We start from the raw sequence: 26,226 nt of genomic DNA on the forward strand, positions 1-26,226 counted from the left end.
TCATTCATTTTGGAAATAGAAGTTTCCACGTAGCGCATGAATTGTCGCGATCCTCAAGAGGAAGTGTCTCGTAATCATCAAATGATAAATGGCAAGTAAATTATATTGTGGAAAATTTAAGATTTCAAATAAACCTATTTAAAGTGTATGCGCACATAACTAATAAAAAAAACGAAGAAATATCTCTCGGTAATTTCCTGAAACATATTTTACTTCCGGATAATAATGTTGAATGAAATAAAAACGAAGAAATATATGTCGGCATCATTGTTGACGTTTTTGTGACGACTGTCATCAAACGAAAAAGTAATATATCTTAACGGAAAAGCAAAAGCGAATTTTTAATATATATCGACACGTTGCCGTCGGTGTCATGTTGGGCGGTGTATGATACACCATGACGCGATTTTTAAAAATATATCTCTGCATTTTCCCGCGTGTGTGGAATGTTTGTGGAAAATTAAAGATTTCAAATAAACCTATTTAAAGTGTATGCGCACATAACTAATAAAAAAAACGAAGAAATATCTCTCGGTAATTTCCCGAAACATATTTTACTTCCGGCTAATAATGTTGAATGAAATAAAAACGAAGAAATATATGTCGGCCTCATTGTTGACGTTTTTGTGACGACTGTCATCAAACGAAAAAGTAATATATCTTAACGCGAAAAAGTAATATATCTTAACGGAAAAGCAAAAGCGAATTTTTAATATATATTGACACGTTGCCGTCGGTGTCATGTTGGGCGGTGTATGATACACCATGACGCGATTTTAAAAAATATATCTCTGCATTTTCATGCGTGTGTGGAATGTTCTCAATTATTGCTGACACCGAGTCTGAAACCATCGATAAAAATGAAATCATATGATGAGTTAGATTGGAGATAAAGGCGTGAGAGAGACTCGATGGCCTTGAAGTTACAGGCGTTTGAGAATTCATTTCGTTCTATAAAGGGCAACTTTCATTGGATTTTCTTCCCGTTTTTTTTCAACCGAGTCTAAAACTATGTTAGCGACTGTGAAAAATGAAATGATATATCGAATTTGATTTGAAATAAAACTGGGAGAGAGAGCAAGACACCACGGGCCTACAAAACAGGCCTCAAAGCTATGCGAGTTAATAAAATGGTGGATATTTGTTTATAATTATATGAGGCCACTCCCAGAATGGGTGGAGCTATGGGTGGAGCTACTCTGCAAACCGATAAGCCACACCCCGGACAGACACCCAACAGACAGACAGACAGAATCATCTACGGCTATTATAATATAGATTACTAATATTTACAAGACCAAAGAAACCAAGGAAGAAGGAAAAATACGAAAATAATTTACAGAAGAGGAAAACACAGTGCAAATATTAACTTATCTATACAGGCTTAACTTATACCCAGGCCAACACGGACAAACAGACGACAGTCAGACTTACACGGGGATGATGACAGGAATGGCAGGAGGTGGATGGCTGGACGGATGCGAAGGTGGGACCACAGGGCGGGAAGGATGCGGGTCCGGTTGGTGCGATCGCGCGGCTCGAGGTGAGCAGCCGCCGACCCTCCTCAATCGTATCCGCACGGCGGCGTTGCTTCGTAGCCGTGGCCGAAACCGCTGTCAAAGCTCAAAGCTGCGGTGGTCAAAACTGCAGTGGTCTCAAAGCTGCGGTGGTCTCAAAGCTGCGGTGGTCTCAAAGCTGCGGTGGTCTCAAAGCTGCGGTGGTCTCAAAGCTCATGTGTGTTTCATCTGCCGCATCTCCCGCATCTGACTTTTATAGAGGCGCGTCGAGATCAAACCGCCGGCCTGTTGGAAACGCCCATCGGTGAGCTCGCCTCGGCCTTGATTGGTCGCGAGGGCTCACCGATCCCGCCCCTTGAGGAGGCGTTGGCAAAGCCACGCCTTGTTCCTGGCGCTTTGCTGACTCCTCCCACCTTCTGCTCCGAGATGACCTCGTGTGCAATGGAGTCTTGGGGTGAAGGTGATGCCAATAACCCCACCCAAAGTTACTGGCACTTTGAAGAGGCCATGGGGGCGTCGGAGGGATCTATCTTATGTCATTTGGTGCAATGCAGGGTCAACTAGTGGGAAACAGAGCCTTAAACTACGTAGAATAATAAATAACTATTTAGAAGGGTATGTGGTGGCCTACATGCTTGTACATGGACTAGCTACGGTGCACTCATTTCAATTAACAGCCAATTAAAGGGGAAATGTACATAGGAAATTTTAATACTAAATTTACAAAGTGAAGGTTCTAAAAACCGTAACACAGCACCCTCATTCCTCACGGCACGTCTCGGGCCGACAAAACTTTAACTTAGTGTGGCACGTAGGTGTAGTTCCCTCTACAATTAACCTGACCCTGAGTGCGACAGTTTTAAAACACAAATAAGTTTGTCCCTCTGCTGCATTGCACCCTACCTAACAGATTCACGCCCACCGGATAACCGAATTGCGGAATGGTTCTCAAACTACACATGTACGGTGGGGAGCATTATTTACAAGTGACACTGATTGTATTTACACTGCAACCCAGGACCTGCGATTGTTCTTTTGGGGGGTGGGGGGGAAGACAGCCTGCGCTGCATCGACGCACCAGCACCAACAAAGAGCACCATAAAGCACCAAAAAAGCCCCATAATAAGGGAAAAAACAACAAACAAACTGATGATGGTTTTCCTCTTCGGCTCCCTCTGCTGGCCGTTGTCGTTCTTGATGTTGTCAACTTCTTCTTCTTACTGGCGGCCTATTTGGTGGATATAAAAAAATGCACAAAACGTGTCCGTCTTTTTTTATTTATGGCCCACAGGGGCCGACTATGAGTGGTTCACCTGTGGGCTTGGTGCCACCTCACCGGGTCCGCAAGCAAGATCTTGGGCCATCGTGGCCGGTCCCAGCAGAGGGGCCATGCCCCAACCCGTGGGGTCCATGAGTGGTGCTCAGCCACAAACATGTGGTCCATAAGTGGTGCGTGGATGCAGGCAGCTGGTTGCGAGGATTCGGGCACACACATTTACAAATCCGTCATTACGTCTCGTCCTCCCCATATTTCCCCGATACCAAATTCGTCACAATCCCATTGTCTAAAATTTGCCATCCCCAATTCATCATCAATCCTCATAAGGAGGGAGAGATGGAACATCAGCACAATGTCACACCCACGTCATGACGCGTCTCACATTCCAAACATTTGCACAAAAATAATAAAAACAACAACATGGCATGGTGTGGAGTTCTGTCACCTCAGGTGAGTGGATGGAGATGGTGTGAGGAGATTCTTAATCCTAACTATACTCTAAATGACATTAACACACTTTACACTACCCGGGGTCTTCCCCTGCCAATCCATTGGCCAACTTACACTATGGGTTCTAAAAACCAATTCCCATTGACCAAACTGTGGTGCTTCTCAATTTGGGGTCTCACTCCCCCGATTCATCTCCCGGTGCCCTTGCACAATTTCTGGGCTGTGACGTGTAGCTCTCCCAGCAGGTCTACCCACCTGCACACCTCCACCACTGCAGTTGCCACCCGAGCTTACCTAGCTCCTCACCCTAACCTAACTAACTGGGGAAGGCCCCTCCTGGCTCTGTCACCCCCTGGTGCCCTCTGGCACTGGGCTACCCGGGTCCGTCCTCTGGATCCTCGGGCCCCATCCACAACTACCGGCTCCCAGAGCCCACCTGCGGCCTCACCTGGCCGACATCCTCACAGTGGTGGAGTGCCCATTTAACTACACACACCAACAGGCCACACGCCCAGCCATTTCCACGACACTAATGCACCCATCCAAACACCATTCTTCCACACGCACCACAGATGCCAATATCCAACCACAATTTACCTACTCCCTCTACCTAACTCTTAAACTACCCTCCCCGTGTATTCGTGATGGGGTCCATCTTCCCCATACACACCTTCGCACCATCCACTCCACAGTTTCCACCATACTCACTCCACACCATCCATTCCATACTCCATGTATTCCATACTCCATGTATTCCACACACCTGTTCTCCTTACACCTGTATTTGCACACCTGTGCCATCACACCTGGTGCTTCCTGCACCCTCCTTCCTCCCAGGCCCATTTGCTCAACACAACACACAATCACCATTACTCATTCATACACTGCTCCATACACCTGTTCACTTGCACACCTGGTGCTTCCTGCACCCTCCTTCCTCCCAGGCTTCTTCATTCATTCAATACAATGCACAACCACCATTGTTCCTCATACACTGCTCCATACACTTCCACGCTCAATACAATCCACAATCACCATTACTCACTCATACACTGCTTCATACACTTTCGATTCTCCAACACACGGCATCATCTGATCTACCCGGTGCCTTGCTAAAACTCGCGCTTCCCCGTCGCCCCTTACATTATTGCGCTCCCTCGTCATTAACAACCATTCTAACCTCTCTGCATCCCCGACTACCTGTCCAATGTCGCTACTTACCACTACCGTTACCTATGGTCATCTCTAGGTCCCTATACATTATCCTAACCCTCCCTTGGCGAGCTTACACTGCCATAAACCCCATAGCTAGTGCTCATGTGCCCCCTTTATGTGAGGGATGGCAGAGTTGCCATCCCATCACATCGGGTATCTCCCATTATCAATTTTGCCAATCAAATTCCAGCCAATCAAAAATTTGCCAATCACTGCCAATCATTCTACCAATCATTTGCCAATCATCAAATTTTGCCAATCACTTCTGCCAATCCTATTCACTATTCTAAATTTCGGATCAAAACACTATTATCATCAAAGTCCGCTATATCTGAGCCTCGGTGCGTCGTTACATCATTAAAACTCGGCTTCGCAAAGCCGAGCAATGAATTCGGGTGGTTTGGTCGCCTGCAGGTTGAATCCGTCCGGCATTCGGTTCAGGGGAGGCGGTTTGGTCGGGCCGAGATTCCACGCACCATCTCGGCGCGGCACCTTCCGGTCCCCGGCCCGATGGCTCAATCTCGCCCGGTCGGAACCCCGCCCCCGCAAGGGGGCACCGTTCCAATCCCTCCGACCTGTCCTTGAACCGGACCGGTCGCCTTGCCCTGCGAGGCCCGGACTCGACCGTGCGGGGCGGGGCCAGGCCTGAATCGGCAACGACGCTTCGAAGAGAAGCGACGCAACACCAACCCGCGCCGGGCCTCGCATCCAACAAAGCACGCCGCGCCCCGAGTGCTCGCGTCGGCTAACCGTTGCCCTAAACGCTGCCCCATTTAACGTCGATGCCTTACTCGCACACGCGACCCTTTTCACACTCACAAAACCTGGCATCTCAGCGCCTCCAGTGCATCCCACACACTCCGTCCATTCCACCACCGCACTCCCTGTTACACACCACACCTCTCGCGCACACTCGCCGTTCGCACACTTCCTTAACACACCTCGCGCACCGTCTTGCGCACTCTCCCTCGGTACGTACTCCGTACCACTCACCATGGGCGTGCACTCTCGCATCCACCCCACTCACGCGCTTCAATGGGCTCTCCCACACCCGCGCCACAACCAACTCAGGTGTGCTTTCTCGCACACTCTCGCCGTTCATCCCAAACGTGCATCCTCGCACCCGCTCCTCCACCAACTCACTCTCCGGGTCACTCTCACCCTCGCACGTACACTCCGTGCACTCCGACGTGCATTCCCGCTCGCACTCGGTTTTACTCCCACACTTTATAACACGCTCACTCTTTGACGCACACTTTTTCCTCACACGCGTGCCATTCGCTCTAACACAGCACACAAAGGATCTTCCACGAACGCCCGGGTGCTTTCGCGATCCCAAGCGCGCGACCATCCTCTTCGCACCAAACACTCTGCCGAAAAACCTCTTAGCACCATACACAGCACGACTCACCTTTGGGATCCTTCTCTCCACGCGCACCTGCAAATCTTTATAAGGATTAGCAAGTACGGCATCAGGATGTGTATTCAGACTTTGTACATTATCCATTCCCTCCTCCAACTGTTCCTCTTCCAAGTCCCCGGTCTCTACAAGCCCGATTTTAACTATTGCTTTTTCTTTGACGACCACTGACTTTATTAAAATTCCCTCTACTTCAGCGGTCGCCGGCTGCCCCATACCCCGGGTCGCGATCTCTATACCCGTCATTTTACCCGCGCTTTTCTCCGCCTCGCTCAACCAGCGCTCCTCGACCTGCTTTACCTCGTCGTGCACCGATGTGCCCCTCCTGCTCAACATGCGATCCATGGTCTCCCCACATTTTTGTGCGCTCTCCCCACATTTTTGTATGTGGTCACCCATTCTGTCCCCAACTTTACCGATTCACTCCAATTTGCTTCCTAGCCCCTCCAATTTGCTTCCGGGTTGCTTACTGGTGCACCTTGCTTCGTCCCTCATTGCTCCCACCATTCTGCTTTCCATTTTCTCACTGTCAGCCCTCCTTCTGTCTTCCATTCGTTCCAATTGTTCTCCCATCCTGTCCATACTGTCGTTCTTTTTCTGTATTTCCGCCATGAATTGGGCCATGAAGGCTTGCATTTGGACCACCCCCATTGGCGCAGCGGGCGTGGCTGCCGCAACCACGTGTGAGCCGCCATTTTGTGCGCCTCCCACCTCATGCGAGGCGCTGCCATCTCGTGTGCCTGAAGCCTCCGCTACCACATCCTCATTGCTCTCCTCCTCCATTATTACTCCCACCTCCTCCATGGGGTCCTGGGTCGCTTCTACCCCTTCTAACTCTCCCACCGGCACCCGGTCGCCTTGACTATCCATGGCACGATTTTTAAATTTATGGGTGTTAAATAAAAAAATTTACCACTCGTAATTTGAGTGCGCTAAGCGCACTTCGAGTCCGAATCTCGCTCCTGACACCAATTGTTGTGGATCTCACCGTCGGCCCTTTTTCCCCTTACCAAGGGGGGATTAATCCCCTTGCCTGCGACTGACCGACGGGAGTCCTGAAGCTGCCCCGCTCCCTCCGGAGAGGCAGGTGAGCAACCTCATTCGAGACCGTGGACAAGATGTTATTTTGCCGAGCGGATGGCAGCCCGCGGCTCGAACCGTTAGCAAGTACTAAACCCGACTCTGAACGTTGGCCAAAATCGCGCCACAGGTACTCAATGGGGAAATCACAAAGACGATCGGATGTGAGGAAACCAGAAGGTAAGGAAGAACAAATATAATTTATTACTAATATTTACAAGACCAAAGAAACCAAGGAAGAAGGAAAAATACGAAAATAATTTACAGAAGAGGGAGACACAGTGCAAATATTAACTTATCTATACAGGCTTAACTTACACCCAGGACAACACGGACAAACAGACGACAGTCAGACTTACACGGGGATGATGACAGGCATGGCAGGAGGTGGATGGCTGGATGGATGCGAAGGTGGGACCACAGGGCGGGAAGGATGCGGGTCCGGTTGGTGCGATCACGCGGCTCGAGGTGAGCAGCCGCCGACCCTCCTCAATCGTATCCGCACGGCGGCGTTGCTTCGTAGCCGCGGCCGAAACCGTTGTCAAAGCTCAAAGCTGCGGTGGTCAAAACTGCGGTGGTCTCAAAGCTGCGGTGGTCTCAAAGCTGCGGTGGTCTCAAAGCTGCGGTGGTCTCAAAGCTCATGTGTGTTTCATCTGCCGCATCTCCCGCATCTGACTTTTTATGAAGCACGTCGCGATCAAACCGCCGGCCTGTTGGAAACGCCCATCGGTGAGCTCGCCTCGGCCTTGATTGGTCGCGAGAGCTCAACGATCCCGCCCCTTGAGGAGGCGTTGGCAAAGCCACGCCTTGTTCCTGGCGCTTTGCTGACTCCTCCCACCTTCTGCTCCGAGATGACCTCGTGTGCAATGGAGTCTTGGGGTGAAGGTGATGCCAATAACCCCACCCAAAGTTACTGGCACTTTGAAGAGGCCATGGGGGCGTCGGAGGGATATATCTTATGTCATTTGGTGCAATGCAGGGTCAAATAGTGGGAAACAGAGCCTTAAACTACATAGAATAAGAAATAACTATTTAGAAGGGTATATGGTGGCCTATGTGCTTGTACATGGACTAGCTACGGTGCACTCATTTAAATTAACAGCCAATTAAAGGGGAAATGTACATAGGAAATTTTAATACTAAATTTACAAAGTGAAGGTTCTAAAAACCGTAACAATATATATATATAATTTTTTTTTCAGTGATTCTTCACAATTGAGAGAAGACCAAAAACAATATATACAGACTTGGCATTTAATATGGAATATTTTTTTTGTGGAGGTGAACTTACTTTTCAAGATGACTTAGAACCAAAAGTTCATTGGAATTATGTTGAAATTATTCTAGATTTTGTTAATGTGACCTTTATAAGAAACAAAAACCACATTTGACATTTCGAAGCAAATAAATTGATCCTTGAAAGTGCTGTAAACTGATATCGAACTCAATTCATGGACAGTACTGTGTTAAACTTCTGTACGTTTTCCAGAAGTATCTCTTTATTTTGCACATTAGGCAAAAAAAAATTCAACAAAAACAAAAGCTAAATTATGACTGGGATTACGGACAGTAAAATTACAGTTCAGTACTTCGTGTAACCCCCACGAGCATTCAGGAGAGCACGTACACGTCGCGGCATGCTGTTCACGAGATTTGCCAAGGTTTGGACAGGAATCGCTTGTCATGCAGTGACAATAGTCTGCTGCAATTCACGCACAGAGGTAGGCTGCTGGTCCAAGTTGTCGATTTGACGCGTTAATTCTGCCCACAAGTTCTCTATCGAATTCATATCCGGGGACATGGCAGGCCACTCCATATGCTCTACACCACGGTCAGCAAGAAAGTGTTGGATCATGCGAGCACGATGAGGCCGTGCATTGTCATCTTGGAAGACAAAGTTTTCTCGAAAGGCTGCACGAGCAAATGGAAGCAATGTTTCTTCCAGAATGGCCCTGTACTTGAACTGGTTCAGGTTTCCATTCAGAACAACCAGGTCAGTTTTGCCCCCTGCATGAAAAGCAGCCCAAACGGTCACCCCACCACCTCCAGCCTGGACTTTTGGCACTATACAATCTTCGTTGTGGGCTTCATGCACTTGTCTGCACACTCGGACGCGGCCATCTTGACGATAGACCAGAAATCTAGACTCGTCACTGAAGGTCACGTGATTCCAGTGTCCTGGCTGCCATTGACGGTGCTCTCTGGCCCACTGCAATCGGCGCTGGATGTGTTGTCTGGTCAGGCGTGGCTTTCTCAGGGGACGCCTGGCACGATAGCCTGCTTGAACCAGTCGTTGGTTGACTCGGCCTTCTGGATACAGGCACATTTGTCAGTTGCTGCCACTCAGCCCTAAGCCGATTAGCTGACTTGGTACGGCCATTGCGGACGAACCGGTGCAGCTGGCGATCATCCCTCCTTGTGGTTCTGTGGGGACGTCCTGGCATCGGTATTGGAGTAGCGACACCCCTCTGAGCATTTCGTTTCAGGATCTTTGACACCTGACCTTGAGTGATGCCATACTGCCGAGCAATAGCACGCTGTTTCATGCCGTAATTTCGTAAAGCCACCACTCCATGACAAACAGCATTGTCGAGTTGACGGACAATCTCCAGAGGAAGCGGCAATAACTTTTGGAGACGTGCAGCAGTTGTTTTCCACTAATACAGAACGCAACAACCCTTGTATACCCGACTGTGAAGCCAATCATCAAATGCACCTGTCCGTACATTTTGCCACGCCACCTGTGATATAATCCTGTTCTTGACTTCTTGCTGCGACAGACAATCAGTGACATGGTTCTTTTAACAAATAAATCACCAAAGTGTAAAAGAAACTCACAAGATTGATATACCAAGTCAAGAAAGTAAACCCAAGTCAAGAAAAAAAAAATATTCCATATTAAATGCCAAGTCTGTATATATGGTGTACTAACAGTTACTGTTCACAAAGACAAAATTGGAGGGGGCACTGCAAAAGTAATGCCCCACAATTTTTGGTGACACTTATTTATACAGCATTGTTACTTTTTACATTGTAACTAATTGTAAATGCCGAGCCAAAAGCAAAGCAGCAGCAAGTCCCATTAAAAAAAAGTTTTATTAGGACTCGGCCCAGAGCGGGGCAATTTGTTTTGAAGGTTTCTTAATACAGCAATATCGTTTTCGTAATAATAATACCAATCTTATTATAATAGAGCAAACGTATATGGTTATGTATGTCGTTATGTATGTCATTATGTCTATACGCGACGAAAACGTCTTCTTCAAATAAAATTAGCACCCTCTTAATTAACCCTCTTAATTGCATTAAGACTGCTGAGACCCCTCAGACCTTTGACGACCCTGAAATCCAAGACAGGTCCAAGACCCTTCAGACCACCAAGACCCCTGAAGACCCAAAATACCCAAATCACCCCAAAGACCCAAATCACCCCAAAGACCCAAATCACCCCAAAGACCCAAAATACCCTTCAAGGCCCTGAGGCTCAAAAAGACCCTCACCCTGAAAAAAACCCAAAACACCCCGAAGACCCAAAACACCCCGAAGACCCAAAACACCCCGAAGACCCAAAACACCCCGAAGACCCAAAACACCCCGAAGACCCAAAACACCCAGAAGACCCAAAACACCCCGAAGACCCAAAACACCCCGAAGACCCAAAACACCCTGAAGACCCAAAACACCCCGAAGACCCAAAAGACCATGAAGACCCTTAAAGACCAAGAGGAACCAAAAGATCCTTAAGACCCATAAGCCCCTGAAGACACCAAAGACCCAAAACACCCCTTTTATTAGTGTACTCCATATGCCATGTGGACACCTCAATGTAACTTAGTCAGCCCAAATGTCCGGTAAGATCGTATATTTGTCTCCATGGGAGGGGTGGAGCTAAGCTAATTAGTTAGGGTATAAGTTAACTTTCTCTGTATGTAGTCACCTCTGTGGTTTTCCCTTCGTTCCTTATGACACACGCAACACCAGCCATGCGATCAGCGCTTAAATTAAATAAACTACACAATCACCAACCGGATCCGGACAGTCGACTCTCACTGACGCCACCAGCCGAGTCATTGCAAGGGATGGGAAGAAAGGCCGTGAGGCCCCGCCCCAAAAGGTGACGATTGGTCATGGCCATGGACAGCTGTGATGGAGCTCGGTGATTGACACGCGCGTGACGTCATCAAAGAACGTTCCAGCACGGGGGACAAAAAGGCAGAGGACCGCCATTTTCCCTCTCTTGCGCTGGCTTTTCATTACGATTGGACGCACTCTTGTCGCATTTTGCTCTTTCTCGTTCTGGGCTTGGTCACAGGCGGTCGCAGTTTGTAATCTCTCCGTGCCGGCCTTCACTGCGAGCAGTCGCATTTTTATCCCTCTGTTCTAGACTGCGGGAAGGGCGGACACATCCTTCTCTTCACCTCTCTCTCCCTTGGTGTTGGCTTTGTGACGGCTGCGTTCCGTGGCGTGTGCACCTGAGAGACCTCGGCGCTTTGTGGAGCATGGGACGGTGGAGGAGAGAGCTTTGGTTGCCTCGCGAGGGCGGCTGGCGGAGGTGCGAGTTGGCCCCGCCCCAAAAGTCAACTACCACTGATAACGTAGCGTGGCTTTGTGACGGCTGTGTTCCATGGCGGGTACACCTGAGAGACCTCGGCGCTTTGTGGAGCGTGGGACGGCGGAGGAGAAAGCTTTGGCTGCCTCGCGAGGGCGGTTGGCGGCGGCGCGAGTTCACGCCCTTGTGCGTTTCCCGCGCTGGGACTCAGGGACAAGTTTGACGGCCGGCGGGGTTTGGGGACCACTTGAGGAGCCCAGAGCTGAGTACAAGCAAACGCTATGTATAGCACATATGTATAGCACAAGACAAACACATTTTATTACTTTCATTTATTTCTCCCTGTGTCTGTATTTGAGTCCATAGGGAGACGTCTCAATTTAGGAATTAGTTTTGCCTTCATTTCTTTCTTCCCTGGCATTTATTTTCATTAAACCCGTTATTTATTAAACCCGGCTACACAGCTGACTTCGCACGTGAAAAAGCTGAATGCCTCAACTCTGTGTTTGCCTCTAAATCTTGTGTCCAAAACCCATCCCTCTCTGTACCCATGGTACCCAGTCGTACCCAGCTGCTCCTGGACTCTGTGTCCTTTCCTCCTGACAAGGTGGAAAAGTTTTTGTCAACCTTCGACTCTGATTCTGCAACTGGACCTGACGGCATCAGCCCACGGGCCCTAAAATCCTGTTCTTCCGCTCTTTCACTCCCTCTCTCTGTTCTCTTCACCCTCTCTTTTGCTCAAGGTCAACTGCCATCTGCTTGGAAATCAGTCAACATCACCGCTTTACACAAAAAAGGTGCAAAAACAGATCCTAGCAACTACAGACCAATCAGCCTTCTCCCAATTATCAGCAAAGTCATGGATTCCATCATTGCTTCGGATATGAAATCTTTCCTCTTCTCCAATGGCTTGATCTCTGATCATCAATTTGGTTTCAGACGGGGTTACTCTACTCTGGACATGCTGCTTCTGTTGTCTCAACAATGGATGGAGGTCCTCAATGCCAAACAGGAAATTAGAGCTGTCTCCCTCGACATATCACGTGCCTTCGATACGGTCTGGCACCCTGCTCTGCTCACCAAACTCTCCTCCTTTGGTATCCATGGAAATCTCCACGCATGGCTGGCGGACTTCCTCTCTAGTCGTAGTCAACGTGTGGCCCTGAATGGGTTTCTCTCATCTCCTCTTCTGTTCAGTCTGGAGTTCCCCAAGGCAGTGTTCTGGGCCCTGTGCTTTTTCTGGTCTTCATCAATGATCTCTCCGACTCTCTTGAAAATCCTCTCTATCTCTTTGCTGATGACTCCACTCTCTGCCGCTCCATTCCTCATCCCTCAGATCGGCAGTCTGGAGCCTCCTCACTCTCTGCAGACCTGGACAAAATCACTGACTGGGCAAACAAGTGGAACATGTCTTTCAATCCTGACAAATCTCACACTCTTACGATGTCTCTCCGAAAAGACCAACTGGACAACCCTCCCATCCACTTTCTGAATAATCCTCTCCAAGAAGTTCTGTCACTCAAGCTTTTGGGTCTCACTATCTGCCATGATCTTTCCTGGGAAAACCACATTTAAAATCTGGCCTCCAAAGCCAGTCGCCGAGTGGGCATCCTCTGTCGTGCGAAGTCCTTCCTTGGCACACCTGAGCTCCTCACCACAAACAAGGCTTTCATCCGCAGCTCAATGGAATACTGTTCTCCCCTCTGGGCTGGTGCTCCTGCCTCACTCCTAGCTCATCTTCATGCTGTTGAAACCAAAGTGTTCAGAATCATTGGAATCTCCCTTGCCATCTGTCACCCAGGGGGAGTTAATTCCCGGGGACACGACAATATTATAGTAAATCTAATCGTAACACTAATCCATTCGTAGTGACTGCAAAGTTACAGAAGGGTAAAATATATCATATATCACAATCAATATGCTCTACCTCTATGTTTTTCATTCAGTGTGAAACACAAACAAAGTGATTGTTAAAATCATATCGAAAGCATGCGAGTCATGGGTCTTCCAACGACAGTACGTATAGGCCAATAATACTGTACATTATTAAAGTTGTGTATTATTTCAGAACCCACAATGTTATCTCCAATGGCCAAGAAGGACTTTTATTGTTGAAGATAATAAATCGTACCGCAATGATGTATTAATACTATACTAATTGCCGATACATTGCCCAAACAAAGGAAGGGTTTTCCGTGGAACTCTGTTCCCCAGGTCCCTGCTGGTATAAACCAATCGTGGACGGAACAACTTGAGACTCTTTGGGTGGGCGGAGCACGACTCTTTCTTCTGCGAAATGTAGTCTGAGCATCACGTGGTCTACAATATCCAGTGTACTGTACAGTACTGTACTGTACTGTACAGCTCGCAGCTGTATTAATAGTGCCACGGATTTTACCATGACAACGAGCCCTACTCATGGCTGATAAAAGTTGCAGTGATATTCCTGCAATAAAGAAATGCAGAGCCTTGGCATTGGAGATGAAACTCAATGTTATAAGATGTTCCGATAAATGTGGAACTCCCTCTCAAATCGGTCGCTCGTTAGACCTTAATTGTTCGACGATGAGAACAATTATAAATGACAAGATGCGAATTTTACAATATGCTGGTATAAAGGGATATGCGCCAATTAAGTCAACAATGATAACAAAGCAAAGAGTGGTGTTATTGCCAATATGGAAAAAATGCTTGAAGTATTATTTACTATCACTTATTGTTAATTTACAATACCGTTCTTGTCGGCAGAGTTCTTGTACTACGGGGATCTACAGTCACGTGAAAAAGTAAGTACACCCAATGTAAAGTTTTGACTTTTTCAACATATTTCAACATGCAGCTATTTGATCTTCATTTCAACAATATTGACAGATAAATGTGATATAAGATAACAAATATCATGAAACATTTACATTTTGTCGTCCATTGCATAATTTAAATAAATATGAATGCAAATTTCGCATGTGGAAAAAGTAAGTACACCCTTGGCTCTAATCGGTGGTATTGCCCCCTTTGGCAGAAACAACCTCAAGTAGGCGTTTCTTATAACTGTCTACCAGTCTCTGACATCGACTGGGAGAAATTTTTGCACACTCCTCCATGCAGAATTCTTTCAGCTGTGCGATGTTTGAGGGGTTTCTTGCATGCACAGCTCGTTTCAAGTCCCCCCACAACATCTCGATGGGATTTAGATCCGGGCTTTGACTTGGCCATTCCAGAACCCCTCCATTTCTTTCTTTTCAGCCATTCCTTGGTGGATTTACTGCTATGTTTAGGGTCATTGTCATGTTGCAAGGTCCACCTTCGGTTGAGCTTCAACTTGCCGACAGATGGCCTCACATTATCCTCAAGCACCCTCTGGTACAATGACGAATTCATAGTGAATTCTATGATGGTCAGCTGCCCAGGCCCTGATGCAGCAAAGCTGCCCCAAACCATAATTTTTACACCACCATGCTTTACAGTTGGTATCAGGTTCTTGTGGTCAAATGCTGTCTTTGGTTTTCGCCAAACATGTCTTCTGGTACTGTGGCCAAATAGCTCTACCTTTGACTCATCTGTCCAGAGCACATTGTTCCAGAAGTGCTGGTCTTTGCCTAGGTGTTCATTGGCAAACTTTAGTCTTGCCCTGATGTTCTTTCTGGACAGCAAAGGTTTCCTCCTGGCACACCTCCCATGTAGATCAAATTTGTGCAGCCTCTTTCTAATGGTAGACTCGTGCACTTTGACATCAACAGTGGCAAGAGCTACCTGTCGGTCCTGTGATGACCTTCTGGGGTTCTTAGAGACTTCTTTCAGCATCTTGCGGTCTGCTCTCGGGCTGAACTCGATGGGGCGGCCTGGCCTGAACAAGTTGGCAGTTGTTTGGAATCTTCTCCACTTGTAGATGATCTTCCGGACAGTCGAATGATTGATTTCAAATTGTTTGGAGATCTTTTTAAACCCCTTCCCAGACTCGTAGGCATCTATAACCTTCTTTCTGAAGGCCTCAGAGAACTCTTTTAATCTAGGCATGTGATGCCGCACACTTCAACAACAAAGAGCAAACCAAACTAGATGTCTGAGGTTTAAATAAGACAGGTTCCTCCAAGATCCTCTCTAACGATGTTCTAATCATTTGCACCTGAGCTGGTGCACCTGATTCTAATTTTAGGTATCTGAAGAAGTGATAAATGTCGGGGTGTACTTACTTTTTCCACATGCGAAATTTGCATTGATGTTTATTTAAATTATACAATGGACTACAAAATGTAAATGTTTCATGATATTTGTTATATTATATCACCTTTATCTATCAATATTGTTGAAATGAAGATCAAATAGCTGTATGTTGAAATATGTTGAAAAAGTCAAAACTTTACATGGGGTGTACTTACTTTTTCACGTGACTGTAGTTCCAAGCACGCAACACGTTCTTCTGACACATAGTTTTATTTGGGCGGTGTACAGGCAACTGACAGGTGCCTGAATCGCGCCCCCCCCCCCCCCCCAAAAAAAAAACAGGGGTTACGTGCATGAAGCAAAAACATGCTTCATGCTTAAAATTCAAAACACCTCACTGCCCTGGAAAACATAGGGAGAGGAATACTATACTGTCATGGGTGGGAACTTGTAATACCTGTTCACAACTGGAGGCAGTACTACATGATGGATACACATTTACATAAAGGATTTGCGTCCCACCCCATCCCCCAAGACCACGAGAAGATATCAAAAAAACACTCCAATACACTAATTGGGGTCATATCAGCTCAGAACTGTAGGAGAAGTAGCATGCCAAACACACACCTGTCCGTGAATTTTAGTAAGGATTTCAGCTCAATTCCAAGCACAATTATATGTAAATAGGCTTTCTTGGCTTGGTTGAAGAACTGAACCACCATTTATAGCAAAGAGTCTATGGGAAATTGACTTCCGACTTACAAACACCCGACTTAAGAACAAATATTCAGAAAGCAACTCATTCGTAAGTCAAGGATTCCTTGTACTGTACTCCAATTGTGGGAGACTTCCTATCCATATGGATAGGTTATTCACTACTTCTGGTTAACATGACAATGCAAGCCACATAATGTATGCAATAATGATACTCACAGTAGCCAATGGGTACATATTCAGGGTTTTGCGGTGGGCGAATTGTGTAAGAAACATCACCAATGGTCAATGTCTCTCCTGCAAAATAACACAAAGTCAAAGTTTGCTTAATGCAAAGTAGATAAATTTTACTAAATCAGTTTATGATTCAATTAGAACAAGCACCAGAATTTTTTATTATTACCTCCACCACCAAAGGTGGAATGAGGTTATGTTTTCACCCCTGTCTGTTTGGTTATTCGTCTGTCTGTTTGTGAACAAGATATCTCAAAAAGTTGTGAACGGATTCGACCGAAACTTGGTGGACTGGTTGGGTATGAGACAAAGATGAATCGATAAAATTTTGGTGAAAATCTGATACGGATCTGGATAAGAGAGGTTTTTTAAATGTTTAAGTGATTCATCACCATTGATGAATATCCCTGCGCATCGTAAGAGCGTGACCAAGGGTTGGCGTCAGGAAGGGCATCCGGCCATAAAAACATTGCCTCAAAACAGGGAACCATGATTGTCATGGGGCCCGCAAGGCTAACCCCTGCTCTAGCGGGGAAAATGGCCTTAAAAACGATCATTCATTCATTCATTCATCACCATTGAGTGTAATAGGGCTGTCTTTTAAAAGACTGTCTTTTTAGGATTGAAGAAGAAGGGGGAATGGGAGCTTAATGCAGCGGTTCAAACGGTAATATTTATTATTCTACTATAGCAGTAACCCGATAAAAAGACATGGAAGGAGAACGCAAAATTATATCGCAATACTTCTCGAAGCAATAGAAAAAAACATATAAAAATACTACACAGAAGGAACACAGAAAGGCCAACCACAGCGGCAATGACAGCAACAACAACAACCTATAACTATAAATGTCGATCTGTCTGTCTGTGTGTGTGTTACCGATACACTTGTGCATCTCTGGATGGATTTAGATCAAATCTGTCACAGGTAAAAGGTTTTACTTCCAGGTTTTAGTGGCATTAGCAGCTCTTTTGGTCGCTGGGAAACACCCGGGAATCCCTGGGGAAAATGATGGGGGTAAACTTCCTCGCCATTGCAGTTGGTTTGAATGTTTGAAAAGTTGGTTTGAATTGCTTCCTCGCCACCTTTTGTGAAGTTGAGCGCTACACGATGGATTGAATTTCCCGAGACGGCAGCCTTACTGTCGTCTTCTTTGGTTATTCTTGCCACCACCATGGCTAATTATTCCCGTCACTGGGGACAAGTACTTTGGCAAGTCTTCTTATAAAAAAAAACATTTTCTTCTCGTGTTTCACTATATGTGCGTGTGCACATGTACATATTATACAAGATATTATTATTATTATATGTACGATATAATACATGTATTAAATATTATATATTACATATATTATTTATCTGGTGTTGGCTTAGCGGTTAGGGTGCCGGCTTGGGATCCTAGGATCCTGGGTTCGAATCCCGGTTGATCGCTGAATTAACGCCAGGGGGGTTGACTCAGCCTGTCATCCTTCCGAGGTCGGCAAATTTGAGTACCAGCTTGCTGGGATGAATGATCACGGTGTGTACCCCGATTTAGAATAGGTACACCGTATCCCTGCACATCGTAAGAGGTGACCAAGGGTTGGCGTCAGGAAGGGCATCCGGCCATAAAAACATTGCCTCAAACAGGGCACCATGATTGTCATGGGGCCCGCAAGGCTAACCCCTGCTCTAGCGGGGAAAAAATGGCCTTAAAACGATCATTCATTCATATTCACATATATTATTTATCTATAATACATGAACAATATATGTACAAACGTATCTTATAGAATCGCAAACGGCTTGGCTGATCTCCATCAAATTTTGCACATGTGTTCAGAGTACCCATTGTCAGGTCATAGGCGCAAAATGCCATTCCCACTGCCCCCCACCCCCACCACCCCTTTGAGGGTGGAGAGACGACTTGCAATTTTTCCCTGTACATGTGGAATAGTGCAAGTGGTTTAATTACTGATCCCTGCCTGAGGGAGGGGATATTGACGCCATTTTTTCTCCAACAGGGAACGGGTATTATGTGTTTAAAAAGAAAAGAAACAAACAGGAATATTTGGCTTCAAAAGGAATAGGTTTTTTTGGAAAGAATGAAGGACGGGCTTCAAAAAGTCTTCCATTTTACATAAAAGGTAAGAATGATGTACTATTTGCTTTTGATAAGCAAAAGCTGTGCAATAAAGTGAGCGTGCAGAATTTCTGGTTAAATTGCTATTAGGACAAGCAAAATAAATTATTGCTTTTTCATCCCAGCCCGCTTCCTTTTTGACAGCCATGTCGCGCGAGTCTGGAACTCAGACCAATAATTATTTTGGGGTCCCTATAGGCCTTGTGCTCATACAAATGAAATCAATTTTGTCTGTAAGTACACTTGCTCACGCTGCACTGCACACTCAGCGAATGCGATTTTTGAGCCATGTGCATGTACGCACGTAAGGAACGTGTACAGTTAAGTTACCTAGCTAGCTAGCTCTAGCGATAGCGTGCTATCGACCTCAAGAATGAACTTTTTCGGTAGCTTCAATTGAGCTACCAACAAAGTACAGAAGAGCTACGTCTTAAAATTGTATTAATTTATGTATGCATCCGGAAGGCTGGCAGAAAGTTTTTGAAGCCATGGTATGCTCGTACGGTGTTCGACGGAACCCAGACTCTGGGGGATGTTGTCATATATGCAAATGGAGAGTTCGACCAGATATCGCCCATTGACGACAACTACCAGACAGCTCAGGGGAGTAGTGCCGGGCCGCATATATCTAGTACCGGTTCAGTACATACAAGCGCACAGTAACACAGACAGTGTGACTGCTGCAATAGATGACATATCGGGTATATATGACTGCTGCAGTAGATGACTTTTTGGGTATTAATGGTATATGGGATGTGTGTTGGTGTTGTTGTGGTATTGCCCCAGACAGTTCTCTCGAACAAGCGCGCGGCACGAAGACAGCCGGTCGATCTCGCAGGAGCGACCCAGAAATCCCCCACCTACAGGATTATGTACCCACGCCTTCAAAAGGTCAGGGCCACGGGAGAGACACAGAGACGCAGAGAGAGACACAGAGAGAGACAGAGAGAGAGACAGAGAGAGAGACAGAGAGAGAGACAGAGACAGAGACAGAGAGAGACAGAGAGAGACAGAGAGAGACACAGAGAGACACAGAGAGAGACAGAGAGAGACACAGAGAGAGACAGAGAGAGAGACAGAGAGAGAGACAAAGACAGAGACAGAGACAGACAGAGACAGACAGAGAGAGACAGAGACAGAGACAGAGAGAGAGAGACACAGACAGAGACGGAGACGGAGAGATAAAGCCAAGAGGAAAAGGGCCGGTCCATGGACCCATCGGCACTCTGACCGTAACCACGCTGTCCTGACGAATCCGGGCAGCAGGGAAGAATGGGGAAGATTTGGCCCCGATTTGCGTTGGGGTGAGGGGGAAACCACCACGAAGAGGCGTCCTCGATAGTTGTGGGATGTGTGTTGGTGGCAGTGATAGTCTTTCGTCTGGTAGACTTCACCATGTGCTGGCCATCATGGAAAAAAAAAAATCAAAAATCTGGGTGGAAAACAATAAATAACAAGACGCCCAGTCCTTTTTTTAGCTCACTTGGACTTTAGTCCGGTGAGCTTATGTGATCGAGGAGTGTCCGTGGGTCATTGAGGGTGTCCATAAGCACTTCAGTCCTGAGAGTCTTAGACCAAGCACATGATTTTGATACTTTGCCACAAGCTTCATATCCGATGCCAAATAAAGATGTATTAACTGCATCAAAATCTGTACTCATTAAGGGGATCTACTGGAGGGTTATTGACCTGCAGAAATGATCGCAGAAAACATGCTATGATATGATATTTCGCTCACAAGGTTCAGACATACATGGAGGCGGCCATCTTGGATTTTGACGTGGCAACCCAATTTTCAATAGCGTTCTTCCTTATGCCTAGATACACCCACACACCAGATTAGAAGTTGGTACTTCGCTTATTTTTCAAGATATTCTGCTCACAAGGTTCAGATATATATATGGCGGCCATCTTGGATTTTGACGTGGCGACCCAATTTTCAATAGCGGTCGTCCTGATGCCGAGATACACCCACATAGGCCTCAAGCTGACACCGTGTATCGTTCAATCCCGTTCCGAGGTCAGAGAGACTAAAAAATAATCACTGGTAATCTGAGTACGCGCCGAGTTGTAGCACATACAAAAGGTTTAACTAACAGATCCTGCCAGTTTGAAAGTTTTCCACGCGTTTATGTCGCACTACTTTTTCTTGCATCGAAGGCAATGATGTTGAATCTAGGCCTATCAGAACACTTGCTTGGGTCACATGACATACAAAATGGCGGCGCCCATGTCGTGCTGAATGTTTAGTCATGGCCTCGGGAAAATCGCGTTTAAAGTGCTTCATGCACTTTGAACACGTCGTGAATGACATAACTTCGCCGTTTACACCTCTTAGATGGAGTAAATATCGTGAATGCCTGCAGACGTGGCTGCAATTGGACGGTGAGTGTCACAATCTTACCAACAGACACCAGCATATGGTCAACGTCGAGTTCACCAACACCTCCATGAGTCTATGATACACCTCCACGAGTCTACGATCTACCTCCACGAGTCTAGGATCTACCTCCACGAGTCTAGGATCTACCTCCACGAGTCTAGGATATACCTCCACGAGTCTAGGATCTACCTCCACGGGTCTAGGATCTACTTCCACGAGTCTAGGATCTACCTCCACGAGTCTAGAATCTACCTCCACGAGTCTAGGATCTACCTCCACAAGTCTAGGATACACCTCCACGAGTCTAGGTTCTACCTCCACGAGTCTAGGATCTACCTACACTGCTAATTATACCCCACGTTATTGTGCAGGGTGGGACGAAACGAGCTCTGTTGTACAATGTCTGCATCGGTGGGTGATATTGGATATGCGTCCGCCTGCGTTCGATGTCAACCCACTGTTTACGTTTGATCTCGATTAAAGGTCACATGACAGAGGTAAAACCTCAGATGTTTCAAACTCGAGTTATGATCTGCAAAAATATTTTCAAAGGGCACATGTCCTGTTACACCCAAAAATTTAATCTATCCATCTTTGCACAGCAGGCCATTGTGGTGTCAAATTTGGTTGTTGTTGTATCACTTCAGACAGTTCTCTCGAACAAGCCCGTGACACAAAGACAGCGGATCGATCTCCCAGAAACGACCCAGAGATCCCCCACATCGAGGATGGTGTGACCCACCTTCACGAAGTCAGAGCCACGTCAGAGTTGGAGAAAGAGAGAAACAGGGACAAGAGGGAAAGGGACGGTCCATGGGGACCAATCGGCACTCTGACCCTAATAAAGCGCTGACCTGAAGAATCTGGGCAGCAGGACAGAATGGGGAAGATTTTGCCCCTGAATTGCATTGGGGGGGAGGAGGGGGAAGGGTTCGACCACCATGAAGAAGCATCCGCGATATTTACTGTCAAGTTTGATTGAAATCCTTTTTCTTGTCCACAGGTTGTGGTAACTCCCTCACTCCCTTCACTCCCAACAACTGGGAGTGGTAACTCCCAACAACTAACTCCCTCACTCCCTTCAATCCCACTCGTCCCTCCAGGTCTTTAAGACAGCTGTTCACCACCATCTCTTATCTTCCCCCATCCAAAACCTTGATCTTTTCTACCCCCGCTAATTCACCCAGATCCACCTTGTTTGAAATTCCAACTTCTTTCCTGGAAGTCCTGGCAGTGTCCATATGTTTTATACCTCTCCCACCACCCCCCTTCCCATGCCCCCCCCCCCCCCCTAAAGCCCTGTCCCTCTCACAGATCTCTCGATGTCTCCATGTCTCTCGGTCCCTGCTCTCAAATGTTGTGTTCGTGTCCTTCCCCCTCTCTCCCCATCTTGTCTACCGCTCCCGATGTTATATGTTTTATGTGTCGGTTTGTCTTTCTGTGTGATTAATGTTCGCTCTTTCACGAGCCTCGATCTTGTATACAAAAAACAAAACAAAAAAAAAAACCAAGATTTTAAATTAAAGGTCACCTGACCATGGTCCCTTTGACCTTTTCAACCCAAAATCGAGACAGTTCATCTTTGCATTACAGTTCATACCAATTTTGTTAACATACCAATTATTACAGTTCATACCAATAAGCCAATAAGCCCTGGTGTTGGGCTAGCGGCTAGGGTGCCGGCTTAGGATCCTAGGATCCTGGGTTCGAATCTCGGTCGATCGCCGAATTAATGCCAGGGGGGTTGACTCAGCCTGTCATCCTTCCGAGGTCGGCTAATTTGAGTACCAGTTCACTGGTAATTCCCTGTTTGTCGTTGAAGGCGGCAAAAAGGGTTGGTGTCAGGAAGGGCATCCGGCCGTAAAACATTGCTTCAAAAAGGGGACCAAAAAAAAAAACAACTACCACGGTCCCCGAAAAGGCCAACCCCCGCTTTGCGGGGAAAAATAGGCGGCAAAAAGGGTTGGTGTCAGGAAGGGCATCCGGCCGTAAAACATTGCTTCAAAAAGGGGACCAAAAAAAAAAACAACTACCACGGTCCCCGAAAAGGCCAACCCCCGCTTTGCGGGGAAAAATGGCCTCTAAACGGTGGTTTTATACCAATAAGCCAATCCCATAAGCGGTTATTCTGGAAACGAAAGTCTGGTACGGACCGACAACCGGACAGACAACCGTCCTGCGGAGGCATAAAAACGTGCACTGTATACTAATTTTAATAATAAAATACTCACGATCACCTTGCTGTTCTACCTGAGCTAAATAATTGATGATTAATTCTACCTGAGATTTTTCAAGTATATTGCTTGATCTTGTGCGTTATTCTGTCTGTTTGTCTGTCTGTCTGTCTGTTTTTCTGTCTGTCTGTTTGTTTGTTTGTCTGTCTGTCAGTCAGTCAGGTGCCTACAGGTCACAATTTTCAACCGATCTTCACGAAATTTCACCAAATGGAAGAGTTGATCATAAGCAAGAAGCTTATTGTTTTTGGGATCAAAAGGTCAATAGGTCACCATAGGCCAAAATTCACCAACTTTGTCGAATTTCTAAAATCCTCAATTTTCATCCGATTGCCTTGAATTTTTAAGAGGATTTGTGCTAATTGAGCCCGTGGACATTCAGAATTTTCGCATACATCGAAGCCTGCATCTTTGCGTATTGACACAACGGTGAATAAACTATCATGCGATTTACTTCAGGTGTGTGCCTTATTATTATCTATGGATTGATACTTATTGTATCAATGGATTATCATGTATTCATCGTATTCATACCGCCGACCATAATACCAAGCTTCCCTACTCTACATTCACTATGCTATCCCTGGTCATCATGCGGTCCCCATATGCATCTGGAGGCATTTTTAGTGTCGCCCTCTTCATCCGTTGTTTTCCAGAAAACCAGGAAACGTCATCAATAAGCAGTATCCCTTCCATATGCCAAGTTTACCCATATTCGAGAGGATATCTCTGATAGTTTCGAAAATATTTTGGGTTAATTTCGGGGAAATTCATTGAATTTTACAGTATTATCATGTACGACATACGACAGTATTCATTTTACAGTACGACAAAAGTACATTTTTTACATTTCCGCTGTATGATGCGTGCGTAAGTAAGAGCCTTCAAAACTGACAGGGCCACAGAACCATGAGAGGTCTGTGCCTAGCATAAATTCCTAGGCTGAATTATATGTAGGAGATACCACGACGCAAAGTCGGCACCGGAGCTAAAAACCCTCCTTTTTGACTCTACATGACCTAGTTTGACGTGGTCGTTCACGGAAACTGGCAGGATTTCAGAGTTAAACTTTTAACACAAGGTCAGGCATGTTATATACAATAAAAAAATGCATAGAAATCGTAGTCCCACGAGTTCGGAACGAAACTCATTTTTTTGGCACTATTTCAGGCCTCAGCTTGAGGTTTAGAAGTTGGTACTTCGCTTATTTTTCAAGATATTCATCTCACAAGGTTCAGACATACATGGCGGCGGCCATCTTGGGTTTTGACGTGGCGACCCAATTTTAAACAGCGTTCTTCCTTATGCCGAGATACACCCACACACCAGATTAGAAGTTGGTACTTCGCTTATTTTTCAAGATATTCATCTCACAAGGTTCAGACATACATGGCGGCGGCCATCTTGGATTTTGACGTGGCGACCCAATTTTCAATAGCGTTCTTCCTTATGCCTAGATACACCCACACACCAGATTAGAAGTTGGTACGTCGCTTATTTTTCGAGATATTTCGCTCACAAGGTTCAGACATATACATGGCGGCGGCCATCTTGGATTTTGACGTGGGGATCCAATTTTCAATAGCGTTCTTCCTGATGCCGAGATACACCCACACACCAAATTAGAAGTTGGTACTTCACTTATTTTTCAAGATATTCATCTCACAAGGTTCAGACATACATGGCGGCGGCCATCTTGGATTTTGACGTGGCGACCCAATTTTCAATAGCGTTCTTCCTGATGCCGAGATACACCCACACACCAAATTAGAAGTTGGTACTTCACTTATTTTTCAAGATATTCATCTCACAAGGTTCAGACATACATGGCATCAGACATACATGGCGGCGGCCATCTTGGATTTTGACGTGGGTTGCACCCACACACCAAATTCGAATGCGGTCCTTCGCTTACGCACGCACGCACACACGCCTGCACGCAAACACGCACGCACAGACACACGGACGGAGGGGAATTGGGAAAGCCATAGTCCCCCTTTCGCTACGCTGTGCGACGGGGACAATTAAAATCAGGGTCCAAGAGGGTCTGCGGAGGGAAGTGGGGGATGGGGGGGGGGGTGTGAGTGACTTGCTCCTGATCCAGGTGAGCTTCAGGACCCATGGTCCTATTTTTTTTAAGCCCGGACAAGAAACTAATAATTTATTTTACTTGGCCTTAACGTTTTTTATTTGACTTTTCTGAAGTTAAGACTTTCGCTTCCTGAATTTTTCTGCAGTTAGTTTCGTGGAGGTGAACAAATATGGGTAAAACAGTGCGTATGCATTTGGGGTCCTCGTTTGAAAAAATAAAGAAGAAGAACATGGTCAACGTAATATCGAGAGGAAAGCAAACAAACGGGGACACAGTGAAAGACTATACACAGAATCTCGCTCTCAGATGGTATCCAGACATCGCTATACATCATCATTGACAGAACACGAACCGTGCGGACTCCCTCTCACGGACACCGTTCGTGCTCTAGGGCCGAAAGCCGACAGCAGGAGCCGCAAACGCCGGGCTACGGGAAAAGCACGACCCAGCGGAACCGGCATGTTCGAACAAAACAGGAAATTCAAGAATGAATTATTATTAAACCGTGTCTCATTCCTACTTTTCCGTAACCTTATACGAAAAAAATTGCCGGTTGATAAATGTCAATTATCATTTAAGCTCCTTATTTGAGTAACATGCGGAAAAAAAAAACATCTCGTTGACAAACGTGATTTTATACGAGGTACCAACTGAGCTAACGATTTGCTAAAACACCCCCCAAAAGAGCAGCGTTTAGCATGGGTTAATAAATACCAATAACCTTGAGAGGAGTTATTCAAAGTTACTAAATTAATATATAATTTACACGTGGATA

At 46.2% G+C, this 26,226-nt stretch overlaps 1 protein-coding gene across 1 annotated transcript in view; it reads right to left on the minus strand.

Moving 5' to 3' along the window:
* The window catches only part of VWA8 (von Willebrand factor A domain containing 8), a 189,884-nt gene extending 163,950 nt beyond the window's left edge, over positions 1-25,934 (minus strand). Inside the window, exons 1-2 of the mRNA XM_078784476.1 lie at positions 25,804-25,934; positions 16,605-16,682 (exon numbers count right to left, since the gene is read on the minus strand). Of these exons, the coding sequence (XP_078640602.1) occupies positions 16,605-16,682; positions 25,804-25,912 (187 nt within the window). The 5' untranslated portion in view covers positions 25,913-25,934. The remainder of the gene's footprint in view (positions 1-16,604; positions 16,683-25,803) is intronic.
* Positions 25,935-26,226: the final 292 nt, after the last annotated feature.

This window comes from Myxine glutinosa, chromosome 1 (assembly GCF_964187855.1).
Source record: "Myxine glutinosa chromosome 1, kmMyxGlut1.1, whole genome shotgun sequence".
In the NCBI taxonomy this organism is placed as follows: domain Eukaryota; kingdom Metazoa; phylum Chordata; class Myxini; order Myxiniformes; family Myxinidae; genus Myxine; species Myxine glutinosa.